Genomic DNA, 14730 nt, shown 5'->3' on the forward strand with positions numbered 1-14730 from the left:
CATAAACATTTTAACGTTCAAAAGAATTCGTGATGTTGACAATAAGTTTTTGTTTATAGTAGGGTGACTTTGTTAAATCTTCCTTTATGCAAACACCTGTTTATGGTCAGTTTATTAATCCTGAGTGACATGATTAAGCACTCATGCACATTTACCCAAAACATCACTAGTTACTGTGCTTTTAAAAATTTTTTAATGTTATCTTCAGTGGACGATACTGGCTCTCAGACATGACCCAAAGGACTTGCCATTTATTGATTCTTCATCTCCTTACAGTACTGGAACAGATTCTGTGCAAACAAGGAAACTAAGAAAACCTGCTGCAAATGATTGATCAGGGGACTACTGACTTGTTGAAGTTGAAGGGCTAAGGGAGGTCTTTTTCTGTCTGAAATTTTAAAAATGTATATATTTTTTAAAAATTTTCTACGATGTTTTTCCCCAGATGATTTTAAAGGAACTGTCATCTTCATGTGTTTTGCTGTTCTTTCAGTTAAAATATAGCTTGTTGCCACACTCCCATCCCATCCAGAAATTACTTTAGGTGTGCTTGTATTTTCAGAGAGGTGTAGAAAGAAACAAAACAAAACAAAACAAAAACAACAAAAAAAAACCCCAAAAGCTTCCTGTTTAATATGAGGAAATAGAGGTTGCATTCATGTCCTAATTAGCGTTCCTCTGTATTTAAAATAGCCTGTGACTTAGTTGTCAGTGATAGGCATTTAGTGCTACTTTAAATTTTTAAAATAATATTATGTTATTGCAGCTTCATGAAATCTTTTTGGCTGAGTGAATGTTAAAATAAAACTTAAAACTAAAAAGTTACCAGAATAGTCAAACTAAGCTGCAATCAAAATGTTTTGCCTGTAGTTGACTCCACCAGTTATGAGAATTTGATTTTTTTTTTTTTTTTCCACCAGAAGGATTTCTGTGATAGTTACTTCCTTGTTCTTCATAGCTCCTTAGTCTTCAAGTGAAAGATGCCTTCTCCCTTTATCTTTATTCAGGTATTTCAAGATGGAGAACACAATAGGAAATAATTTACTTCCTTTTTTCCTGCTCTAAGGTTTTAGAACTCACTGAGTGAAGTTAGTTCTTGTTAGGTTGGCTTTCATGAAAACTAAGTTCTTTGTCTCTTCACAAAATGCTTACAGACAAAGTAAGCTTCCTTCTACAATATGTCTTATTCCCTGAGCTGGAAAACCATTTGTAAAATGGAGTGAAAAACTCTCTCTCCATAGCTGGTTTTGATCTCAGCCCAGAAATTCAGTACTAAGCATGACAGTCAGTTTTCCATGGAACTGCAGTAGGCCAGTAGTTCCACTGATAAAATGTTAAGTGTATGTTCTTTACATATTCAAGGATTTTAGTTTCATGACAGGACACGGGTGGTCTGTCATACAGTGTGACCACCAGTCTGCAGGGCTTTGTCAGTTTGCCTTCGTGTTACCTAGAGTAGTATCAGGCCTCTGTGGTGTGACACACGTTTATAGAAGTAACTGAGCTTTACCAAATTCTTTACTAATTAATAGGATTCGTATCTGCTCCTCCTAGTTCTGATTTACCTGGACATGAATCAGCTCTAACCTTGAAATGGTCCCAAGTAATAATACCTTGTTAGAACTTGGATATAATAATTCAGGAGCATCATCAGAAATACAGTTTATACATTTAGGTCCTGATTTGGAAGTCCTTCACTGCCATCCTGATGTTGCAGTATTCCTTTTCTGTGCAAGAAAATTTGCATCCTTTATTACCAGGTAGCTACTTAGCACAGTCTCTGCTTAGGAAAACTTGATGCCATATATTTAGGTCTCAGACATAATCTCTTTCACTAGTGGAAAAAGATAGGCACTGTGGAGTGACTGCTGAGATTTTAGGAGGAATAAATCATCTGATCTCTTTCTATTGATTCCTGCAGTGCCCCTGTGTTTTTTTCACTTCAGTTACTTAATTTCCATTAATATCTAAAATAAGGTGCTCTGAATCCAAGATATATTGCAAATGACTTTAAAAGAATAAGCCCCTTCATGTTAAGGTGATTGTAAAGAGTAGTACTCATAAGCTGGTACCTTCTTTACTGTATACTTGGGCATCAGTAATTACTCTGACAAGCTCTGAATGCATTTGTTTTTACAGCATATGACTGTACCTGAAGCCAACTGCATAAGAGTCTAGATAACTCTCTTGACAGCTACTATCCAGAATTTGAGGAAAGCCCAGATAATACACGTCTGATATTTTGATCTGTATTTTTTTTGATTCCCAGTAGAACTGTGTTATGGAGGTATCCAGGAGGCAGTTTCTTGCAAGGCTCAGACCTGCAGAGGTTATGGCCTGAGCAGTAACCAGGAGTGAAGTCTATTGACTTCTCTCCTTAAACCCATTCATTATAAAGCGAATAGGAATCCTTGGAAGTAATTGATAAAATGTAGAAAGGAAAGATGGTGTAACTTAGTATAAATGTAACAGTACAGCTTGCCTCAACTTTTGTTCACTTGTGTTTTTGAATTATTATCAAGTATTGCTGCTGCAGTCAAACAACTTTCACTCGTTAGTATCTATATTTCTAGTTGGTCATATGCTATTTATACTTCATCAGTCACAGAGGCAGCATAAGTTCTGTCATATTCACAGTCCCAACTAAAAAGCAACTAGTATTTACAATGGTGGGGGGAAAAAATGAATACATATACTAATGGCCAGCAAGATAGCCAATGTATATGTAATCCGGAAGGATGCAGAAGACTTAAGTGGAGTATGAATTTTTGGGGAGGATGCACTGAGAGGACAAAAGTAAATGTGAAAACACATCGAGTGCTGTGGAAATGTGGGTTCAACAAAGTGATAGACAAGTAGCATGCAGAGAAGTACGGATGCCTCTGCAATATCGTATTGTGCCATTTGCTGCAGTTTCTTATTTAGTTTTAAGATGTTAGATGGAAATTACGTGTTACAAATGCTTCTGGCTGACATACACAGCAATGGTACAGGTAACACATATCTGATCCAGATTAGTGACAGGTTCTTAGCAAATCAGAACACCATGAAAAAAAAGTGTGCAATTCTCTAAGATTTTTTTTTTACTTCAAAAATTTTCCCAGGACAATTACATGTCTGTGTTTCCTTCTCTTTCTTATTTATTGTAGATATATTGTAAGAGTCTGCTGTAAAGTCAGGATCTGTAATCCCCAACGCTCAGAGTTGTATGGATGTGAGGAATTGCAAACTGCCTTTAGTTTCCCCGGTAAAATAAAGTGCTATTATAACAAGGTGAAGGTTTGTGCTATGTTAAAACACATAGGGCTGGGTTCACTTGCTGTGAACTTTCACACTGTGGACCTGACTATGATATACTTGTCTACAATAAAGGATTTTGTCACAAAGGACATCTACAGCCTTTGTTCTGCTTAAAGATTTGAATTTACAAGGGCAGCTAGAAATGTGATTGAGGACAGCACATGAATTCACTGTAATTGATTAGCGAAATGAAACTGTCTCTTTTCCAAGCAGTTTGAGGGAGCCTGCATATCAACTTCAATTCATATTAAATTTAAATAATGCTAATACATTGCTTATAATAGAAATATTGTATAAACCTAAAATGTTTATAAGTGTATAAACGTAAATTTTTCATAAGGAATTTAAATTCATATTTAAGTAGAGGTGGAGTATGCTGTCCCCGAAACTTTAGATTTCTTGTATTTGAGAATTAATACCTTCCTGATGTGGAGAAAAAATGGATTTCTTTTCTGAAGGAAATATCAAATGAATCAAATGATACACATGCTGCCTTTCTGCACCATGCTGAAATTTAGGCTGAGTAAGAATTGCAAAAGTTTCAGTCCATTGTGAAAGGTCTTCATGTGCTTTATAAATGTCTTAGGTCTTTAAACTTTTTCAGTTCTCCTGATGCTTTACTAAAGTAAAGAGAGGGAAGATACTAACTCTATCCTATAGTCTACACACTTCATCATCTTAACACCCATATGTGATGCATCAGCTATTGCAAGTGCCACTTACAGGCTGTTCATAATTCCAGCACCTGCTCGTTTTGCGTAAGAGTCATTTGAGGAATGGTATTTCTCTTTGTATTAGACAAAAAAATACAGTGTTATCATGTTTGAGCTAGAGAAATAGGGGATTAGTACTAATAACAAAACATTCTGTAAGCTTTTCAGAGAGACTAGACACCAAAAAGTCTAACAATTCAAAATACAAAGTCCTTAGTCTATGAAGGGTTTTTTTGCATATGATAGAAAAAAAAAAAGTGAAGATGTTGGTTATGAGCTGTTAGCACCATGTACTTTTCTAGTGTATATTGTCATGAGCTATTGAAATCAAGGAGGGGGTAGGTGGCTACTTCTAATTTTGAGATTAAAGAAAATACTGTTTAATTAGTGGGAAGCAGTCACAACTGATAACTTGCACTATTTTATTGCTATCCACTTAACATTAATTTCTTAATATGTATGTAGAGACACACAGTTATCACTATCTGAAACATACTGTTAAGTGTTGACTTTCTAATGACATTCACTGGAACTGTCTTCAGATTTTGTGATAGTTATTTAAAATTGTCAAATTCTTACATAAATAATTGAAGTACCAAAATCATCCAATAATAATTTGCACTTTTGACAGATTATTGAGGCAATGCAAGCGGTGCTACTGGCAGAAGTTCAAAGGACTATGAATATCTTGAGAAAGACAGCAATCTGCGGAGAGCCATTGGCCATAGTAGAGAATGGAGATGGTAAGTTGTGGACACTGCCAAAGACTGAGGAAAGGGATTTGCAATACATTAAAAAATCTTTCTGTGCCATGTAGGTGGGAGATTTATTAGTATATTCTTTTAGAAGAACTTTCTAGTACCTAGAATGAGTTAGACGTATGAGTTCATAATACATTATTTCTGTGTAAGACAAGCCAAATGGGCTATTTCTGACCTTACCAGACTATGCGTTTTCTCATATGATTGGCAAAGGACCTATAGGGCTTTCACACTCTCATCATCTCTGAACATTAAAGAAAAGGTAATTTTTCTTCGATTGTGTGATAATTCTGGTACTGTAAATACATTTATAAATAAAGGAAGCAGTGTGTTTGTGATAGAATCAGTAAATCGTTTTGAAAAGAAGTTTTACAAATTTATCTTTTCAATGACATCAGAACTTATACAACACAAAAAATTAATTGCTTAAATGTTATAACTTCATAATGTAATACAAGATATTTTATTTTTCTTTTAGAAATAGCCTCCAGGTAAGGAGATAGCAAATGCACTTTAAAATTAGACAATTTCTTTACAAGAAACTTACTCTTTGCAACTTTACAGTGTTTATGGTAAAAAAGATTAAACCTGAATTCACGTTATGACATTTTTTTATTTTCTTTTTTTTTGTTGTTCTTGTTGGGGTTTTTTTTTAGCCTATTAGCTGAGTCTTAATTTTAAGTGACCTAAATTTTAGATCCAATCTTATTAGTGAGCCTTCTCTCAGGAAACTAATTTATAATCTCATTGTGTGTGTCTGTCATGAAAATTTGTTACCAATCTCCTTGTTCCAGGATACTAAAAATGATCACTGATACTTGTTTCAAGCCACAAAAAAAACAGGTGTCTCTATAATTTGAATGATCGTCATATATGAGTTTATATTGTGCTTACACTGAACGTTGCTTTGAATCATTTTATGCAGTTTGGAACATAGCGTGTGGCAACTAAAACATCCCCAGATGTAAAGTTCGTATATGGATTTGATTTCAAATTTCCTGAATTTTCAGGATGTATTTCAATGAAGTATTTTGACATAGGTTATAACAAAAACAGGACTACCTGGAAGTTGCAAGCTCCAGATGTGTTTAAGTGGGGGGATTTGTTTCAAAACCTTACATGCTAGATTGAAAAAACATTTCTGTTGCATAAAGAGTGCTGGAATGATGACAAAAGTCTAGTAGTCAATTGCTGTTGAATTCTAATTGAGTATTAAGGTTCACACAAGTTATGAAATCAGGTGAGTTACTTCATCTTTCCACTTTCTGAAATGAGGACTTGATTGTTTGTATGTTTAGTAAAAGATTTTTACTGTCGTTTTGTTCTTAACTCTATTATTTGAAGGTTATTCAGCAAAAAACTAGAAAATTGCTTTGCTAGAGTGAGCACAGTAGTCATATGCATTTGTACTGGCTAGGGCTATTTTTTCATACTTCTTGATCGGAATTCTATAAATCTGTTGTGCTGTAAAGCAGAGTGGATTTTTTGGCATGATGTTGAGCAATTTAATGTGTTCTTGAATAGACAGACAGCATCCAGGAAGACTGGGAAATCAGTGTTACACTATGAGTATTTAATATCATATTAGCTTTCATTTTGTTCTCATTTCCATTCATGTTTTAGCTGGTTGCATTATTCACCACAGTATGTAAAGAGCACAAATATTCCTGGGTTAGCTTCCATGGTTTTCTAATAGGAACTGCAAAATGATACATCTATTCAGAACTGAACAACTATTTTTTGTGATTTCTAATATGTTAAAGAGTAAAACTATTTATGATATGTAATGATACACAGAAATTATTAAAAACCCATCCAGGAGTAAGTCCACAATCAGTGTAATTGCTAAGACAAGTAGTTATGTCTGGGTTGGGTCATTCATCTGAGAGCTATGTGGTCTTATTAAATACTCGGTATTTGTGGGTTCTACAGTAGCTGTCATGTGCAACATCAAGGTAAAGGTTTAACAGTTTCAAGTTTTCAAGTCATACTCCAAGACTGAGATCATGCACTCTGACCTAAAGTAAAGGTATCCGAAACTTAGCTGCCATCATCATTGTCTTGTATTGCATTTTTGTTTAATTGGAATTAATAAATTTGATCTAGAGACGTTTAACCTCATTTAACTCAACAAATTTCTGCTGAATTCAATAGAATTTTCCTTTAAAAAGACAAACAGAACTTTTCAGGATTTGACCTTCGGTTTTTATTGTCTTTAAAGTTTATAGTGTATTACATAGCTTTTTATTCAGAAAGCTTCCTTAGGCAGCTCCTGCATCCTTACTTCATGGTTCAGAGTGACAGCATTCAGACAACAGCATCATTTCCTGAGTAGTTTAAAATGTCATATTTTAGTCCATGGTTCCATACAGATAGAGTTGTTTGTTAATGGAATAATTTTTAAAACAACAACAACAAAAAAACCCAAACTATAATATATTTTTCCAGAAACAAAGATTCAAGAAATGAGCGAAGCTATTCATACAAAGCATGTCAGAGAAAGGGTCAGCTATGCTCTCTCCTGGTACATCCTTCCCTTGTTGCTAAAAGAAGGTATAAATGCAAACAGTTGTAATTTCTTTACGTTAATATCAGAGAGAATAATTTTGGACCTCCTCCAAACATATTGATACCAATCTTACCATTAATTTCTGCAAGCTTTGCCTCCTTTCTTCAAAGAAGCTGAGGTTTTCCCTAATGTTTTTGACATTTATCGTAATTCTGAAAAAGTACATTGCAAAAGTACATTGCACTTCATTCCTTCTTGCCTTTTTCCTGAACACTAGTAATCACAGGTTAATGGTACCATTTAACAGACTGCCAATGTGATATTGTTCTCCACTGCCATGTGATTCAGAGGCAGTATTTTTAAAATCTTAAAAAAATATTTGTCCCCTTCTATTTATATGAGCTAAGAGGAACCAAGTTTGCTGGCATTCTTCATTCTTTTTTCATTAGTAATATCTGATCTTATCTTGATAATAAGATATATACCTTGTGCATATCCAGTCATGTGAAGAATCTCTTTGATGAGAGGAGAAATGGTGGTAATACCACAGTTCTCATTTAGTAATTAGACACAAAGCAATTGGATAGTCACTCCTGTAGCTGTGTTGAACCCGCATCTTCCTCAACGTTAATTCATGGCTTATCCTCAAGGCATTCCGCAGTGAATCATCTACATGAATTGTTTCAATTCTCATGAAAACCTCAAAATATTTGCAAGGGTAAGAAGTAGAAATGAGATTCTCTCAGGTCCAGTTTTGTTGTGTGTAGGATTCTGATATCCTTTTAGCTATAGCACTGAATCAGTTCTTTGTGTGCCATCCTTGGGTGCCTATTTCTTCTAATGTATTAGGGAGCCAAAACTATCTTAACTGAAGCAGCATTACAGCATATAAGTTCTTCTGGAACTGTGTGCCTCATTTTTTTTTGTAAAATATTAAGAACTGGATTTATTTAGCTATAAGAAAATTGTGAGGATAAATGTGTTTAAGATGTTCATGCTCAAATATTAAATCAAGGAACTAATGCATGTGATATTTCAGTAGTGTCAAAACCAGGAAAAGCAAAAGGAAAGCATGAGGTACAGGCTTTATTCCTAAATACGGAATATTATTTTAACTGTGTCATATACTTGCAAAAAAATGAAATGTGAAAAATCACACCACTAAGACTTGCATGCAATAAATTCTGGTTTGCACTTAAAAATTTCTAGTTTAAGAAACTGCTAATGATTCAAGCTTTTAAGTATATTTGAAAGCTATTAGCTATAACCTCATCTTTTGTATGTGGTTTTGGAGCTCTTTAGACTATTCAATTAAATAAATTGGTTCTTGCAGGAAAAAAGCTTCAGCTGATAATACCAGAGTGAAATTAATGATGTCAATTGAATTCCATAGGTTAGTGTAAAGAATTGTCAAAGACTTATCTAGAATATAACAATATGTTTTGTTAAAATGAGGAATCCATTCAGTAATGGTAAATCAATGAAAGGCAGGATAAAACAGCTTCTGTTCACTAGAAAAGTGTAGTGACCTGCAGCAGAGGTTTTCAAACACTTCCTTTGTCTGGGTTTCAGAAATCTGTCCGGTTACAGACAACTTTTTTATGTCAAGTCTCAGGAAATCATTCTGTGACTGTGTCTTTCTGTATAGCAAATGAATCTTTTTGCCTGCCTGCAAAGTTTGAAGGTTTTGTCAAGGCAGCGCAGATAAGGAGAAGGGTTGTTCTGTCTCTGATATTTTCTTTCATATTGTCATCTTGTTACAACCTACTGCTCTTTCATATTAGTCCAAATTATATTCTGGCTTTGTATTTAAACAAATAAAAGGGACCTGAAGACAACCCTCACCGAACATTAGTCTGTTTGGACCATTGATACTGCAAAGATTACATGAGGTTTCAATGCAAACTTGTCCTTGGTTGCCTGACTGCTGGGGAAGTAACTTTTAGGGGTGTGAAATGCATTGATACACTTGTTTACTGTAACCACATTAATTTATATTGTTTGAGTTCTGGTGAAATACTACATGCCCGGAAAACTTCAACATCATCTCAGGAAATAATTTCTGACTTAACTTTTTATGTTTGGGTATATGTACATCTGTCTTCCTGTCTTTATATTTTCCTTACTATGATAGTTTCTAGTTTGGATCTGGGCTTGTGATGTAAGTAATGTATCTTTGAAACCTCTTGCCTTGCTGTGGCTGAGTTCAGTATCCAACATGGATCTAGTAGTCAAGCAAAATCTAGAAAAAGGTATCCAGACAAAATGTACTGGAAATCTACTTAACCAGTCAATGAAAGCTATCAGTGCAGCTCTTAGGAAATCTTTCTGTTGTGGATTGACTATTTGTACGCTCTGAGGGAGGGGAGAAAACTTGTGGAAAGGTTTCTGACAAACAAAAAAATAAAAGCCTAAAGAGAAGAGGTTAATGGGATACAAAGGAATTGGAGGTAAAAAGAAAAAAAGTCTAGGAAAATGGAGAAGAAAAAAATTGTAATAGAAGTATGACAATGTGAGTATGTATGAAAAATTAACAGTTTCTCAATGGAAATCACAACTAGGAAACTGGTTGCTGATTAAAAGGAAATTAAGAGTAAAATTTGATCCCGTTCTTGGTATGAGAAGGGAAATGAGGAATTTTTGACAGTGTGACTAAGTTTGGATTGAAAGAAAATGAGAATAGAGCTATAATAAATGGACAAGCAGTTAAGAATCCATGTATCCCAGCGGCATGGGTTTTGAAGAACATAAAAGAAAATGCTCCTTTTGTAGCACATTAAAATCACATGAAGGAAAAAAGGACAATTCAGCTGTCTGGAAGAAAGCCAGAGACAGTAAGAAGCATCTTTTATCACATATCCTAAAAGAAGTTAAGTGATAGACTTCTGTTAGTTTTTGTAACCTGTTTGTTAAACTAACAAATTTTACTCTTTGTTTTTGTGTAGTGTTTTTTTCATATATATATATATATATATATATGCAGATATTTGAAGGAAACTTAGTTAATTAACCCTATGTAGGCTGTTTTACGGTTTTATTGCTTTAGAGGAACCAATTTCCTGTTACTTTCTTGAACTAGTTCAATTTTTCAAGGGTACTGAGATCAAGTATCTGCAGTTTGGCATGGGAAGATCCAGAGTATGCCTCCAGAGCTTACATCTCCACTGGCCAAAAAGTAAGTGCAACAGGACTAATAGATTGCACTTAGGAGTGATGAAGATGCATTTGCATGAACCCAAGTTACATTCTTTTCAAGAACAAATATTTATACATTATGTCAAAATGCTGTTTACAAAATATGCTGGGAGCTGATCTGGTTAGGTTAGAGTCCAGAGTAACACTCTACTCCTGTTGCACGTTACATCTTCCAGCTGGGTTCTTCTGGGCTGTTTTATTGCTTTACGTTCTGACCTTCTACTTCCTCTTTTTCCTGAGAAACTGGAGTGTTAAAAATTACCCAGAAGGTGAAATTTCCTTTCTGTGTCTACTCTGATGTTAGTGCAGATATTTCAGCCAATAGGAACAGAAAGTATTTACATGGAATTGGAGCTTTGTGCTCTTGGACAAATTCATGCACATAATAAAATCCATGAAACACTTAGACTTAATTCAGGCTTTTCTAAAAATCCTCTGGTAGGCCAATTCTGTGTGTGCGTGCATTAGCAGTAAGCAATGTAAGAAATGATTGTGTAATCAACATTTCATCACTAATAATGAGAATTGGATTCATCTGTAATCTCATTTTAGTCCGTTGAAACAGCAAACCAATTAATCTATCGTTTGTTTGATGAATGGACTTTGAGTATAAGACAGTGACAGCAGTAGCCTTTCTCTGTACTGAATATGCATTAAAAATGAGTGTATTATATCCTAGTTTCATATTACAAATATTTCCAGTAAAAGAATACAAATCAATGTTATATTTTAGCATCTAACCTGTGGTTTAACTATACCACTGTATCATGTCCTATATATCCAATTAAAACTGTATTTTGATCCAGTAGTCTTTAATATTAGTGGTCAAGTACTAAAGGAAGTAAGCTTAAAGACTAATTCTAGAACTACAGCTTATTTCATTCCATGCGTCGTATATTTTACCAGAGAACTCCTTAATGTAGCAGAAATCGGATTTGGTGTGTATTTTTACACAAAATCAAATTGTACAGGCGCCATCTCAGACTCCGCCAAAACATTAGGAAGGATAGGATTCACTGGTCAAGGAGTCAGTAAGGTTGACATGTAATCTAAATTCAAATGCACAATATAGTTTAAATAATTTTTTTCCTGTATGCTTTTTTCAGCGTTTACTCACTGGGAAGAATCTCTAATATGCCTTCTATTTAGATCTTTAAAAGTAAACATTCACTTTATGAGATATTAATATAATGTTATCGTTGCTTCATTTTTTTTAGTATCAGCCCTTTATTTGAAGTTTATTTGGTCCGGGCAAAGCACAGCACATGTCTTTCAAAGATTTGAAAGCTGGTTCTGAGTTGGGACTTCAAAATAACAAGTCAAGGAAGTACTCAATGTGTAAAGCAGTGGAGTAAGCCTAGACTCCTGTGTCTTCTATGGGTTGTTTTTTCTCCAGAGCTGCTCCTTGTGACATCTTGATTCCTTATTCTGAATGCCTCCTTGCCTATGTTGTTATTATTAGTCAAACACAGTGTTCGAACTTCCAAATAGTACATAATTTGTAATCCTTATAGTTTAGTTGGAACCTTGCTTTTTTATGACTGATTTAATATACAGAGCCATGGGTCAAATAGCCCTTAGAACTAGAAAAGATGTAAATATACTATGGAAAAATAAGTAAGTTACAATGTAATGCTTTGATTTCTTGGTTTAGTGTTGCTTAAATGTTTTAATTTCTTGGGTTAACTTTTTCTTTCATACTTTCTTTTCATCAGACTGTGTCTATATAACATGTGTCTTAATCCAAAGAGGTAGAGAAAACAAAACCTATTGTTTTTCATGCTGGCTAGGTTAAGTTTTGAAATGTGTTCTTCTGTTTTAACTTAGCAACACTTGGAACCTTCAACTACTCAGGGTCTCTCCTCTATTGCCCACACTGTTAAGTAATTCACAGGCCTCAATGGTGTTCTTCTGCTTTAGTCTCTATTCATCTTTCTTCCTCTCACCCAGCTTCTGCAAAAGCCTGTGAATAAATAGCAAAAAAAATAATACTTCTACGTGTAATACTTCCTGTAGAATTTGTTGTGATAATAATTCTTGCGAAGCTGGAGATTGTCTATTATGAGAAGCAGATGGGGAAGTACTTCTGTGTATTGGCCATTATTAGTACTGAAACTACCAGTAGCCACAGAGCAGAACAACACGATATCAGAATACCTCATTTACATTTACAACACTCTGCTAGAATTTTTCTGGGCTGTATTGATGTTCATAATCTCCAGCCTTCTGATACCATTTTTATTAATTTCTTCCTATAAAATTTATTTACTGTTCACTGTTTGTGTGCAATATTATGGATACATGAACATCAGGAAAGACTTAAATAGGTCCCACCTGAGAAGGATGGAGAGCTGAATGTCTTCCTGACAAAGAAGTGGTTCAGAAAAGGTGGATAAAGGGGATGATCCCCAGGTAGAAGAGTGTTCTTTTCTATAGTCTTAAAAAAAAAAAAAAGAGCTTGCAAGAATTTGCCAGTATTTTTTTCTTAGGACATTTATTTAAATATTTATTTAGATATAGGAAGCAAGGTACCTCCAAATTTTGAATCTTGTCTTTTAAAATTTTAAAAGATACAGAATTGATTCCTGAACCTAGTCTCTGACTCTATTTGAAATGTTCCTGTCCTTGAATTTCAGAATATGTGACTTCCCTAACCTATGTGAAAGGAAATTATAAAATTGACTCAAGTATTAAAATAAGCAGCGGTAAAATAATTTTTGACAACAAGACAAGTTAAATGCTTTAATAGTATTGTTTGTTTAAAAAAAGATCCTTGCAGAAAGAGAGAAATTACTTCAAGCTACTGCTAATAGTTTTCTGAAAGACAAAAATCTTCCGTTGTGCATTTTGTGAAAAACACACTGGAAAGTAGAACTGCTTTATACAAGTCTTCATCATTAGTGTTAAAGTTGAGATTCTGGCTAATACTCCCCCAGCAGAGCAACAGAACTGAACAGTGCTTGTCTCTAATAGCAAGAGATTAAGACAGCCATCCTGGCAAACAAAAATGAAAATAATTCAGAAGAAGCCCTTCTTGCCTATCAAGCTTATCAAGAAAATATTTAACTGGTTGGAGGTGTGTGTGTATATATATATATATATATATGTATCTCTCTCTATCCATCACTATGTAGAATGTTTATCAACAGAACATTCAAGATGGAGGATGTTTTCGTCTCTTTGTGCCCTTCTGTACCTTCACACATTTTTAGAAGTCTTAGGACATCATTTATATTTCATGTCTCTTAACATATTCCAGAATCTGCTTTGCTTTTTGTATAAAGATAAGCTCACTATTGTTTCAAAGCAGATAAATATTGTTAATAGAGATAATATTTCATATATGAATGGTACATAAAATTAATCAGCACAAGATGACTTTCAAATTCTGAAATTTAATAAGTATATTGTTTGGTATTGTTTCCTCTCATGTCTGCTTTGTATTTAATGTTTCAGCGTATTTTTTATTTTAAGGCCCAAAGTTAGAGCCACCAAGTATCCTATCTTGCTTTAGCATTTTAATTCTTCTATTGTACTTACTAACATAGCAGTTCAAGTGTTAATGCAGAAACGTTTCCAGTACATCTGGGGAAATTATATTGGCATTGTTTGTTTAATTTATTTTATTGTTTATTTATTATTCTCTTACTGTTGGAAAAATTCAGTTTGTATCACACTTAAGATACCTGTCACTAATTCCCTGAAGACTGGGTGCTTGTATTCTCATATGATAGATGTTAGTCACATCACCTGCTGCACTACTGGAAGATGCTCAGATAGCCTAGCGAAGAGGGTGAAGTAGGAATCTGAATCTAGGAGGTATTTTCTGTGGAATAATTAATAGCTGATCTGTGTATTCTTCTCTACTACCCTTATGTCAGGATAGATTTTGGAATTCCTTTTTCATTTTTTTTTTCTTAAGCTCTAGAAGCAAAACTAAAAAACAAGAAACAAAATATATTTGACATAAGTAAAGCCTGCCTGCTCAGTTTTATATACAGATAATATTCTATAGCTAAATATTTTGTTTCTTTTTGAAATTCTGTGCTATTAAGGTTTTATGTCTCATCAGACTGGCGAGTTTAGTGCTGACAATGATCATAAATCTTGGTCTTGACTTATGTAAATTAAGCAGGCACTGGTTTCAATTTGTGTTTTTAGCAAAGTAACGTTTTTATATAAATTGGGGAGATCTTTCAAATAGGCATGTCCCAACCCACAGGAAAGAATTCATTATTTATTCAGTATGCAG

The 14730-nt window shown here is 34.2% G+C and overlaps 1 protein-coding gene across 1 annotated transcript in view; it reads left to right on the top strand.

The window, feature by feature from the left end:
* WDR72 (WD repeat domain 72) overlaps nt 1-14730 on the top strand; it is a 101976-nt gene that overhangs the window by 57521 nt on the left and 29725 nt on the right. The window contains exon 17 of the mRNA XM_009875056.1: nt 4645-4756. Within this exon, the coding sequence (XP_009873358.1) occupies nt 4645-4756 (112 nt within the window). The remainder of the gene's footprint in view (nt 1-4644; nt 4757-14730) is intronic.

Source organism: Apaloderma vittatum, unplaced genomic scaffold, assembly GCF_000703405.1.
Source record: "Apaloderma vittatum isolate BGI_N311 unplaced genomic scaffold, ASM70340v1 scaffold35468, whole genome shotgun sequence".
Taxonomy (NCBI): Eukaryota; Metazoa; Chordata; class Aves; order Trogoniformes; family Trogonidae; genus Apaloderma; species Apaloderma vittatum.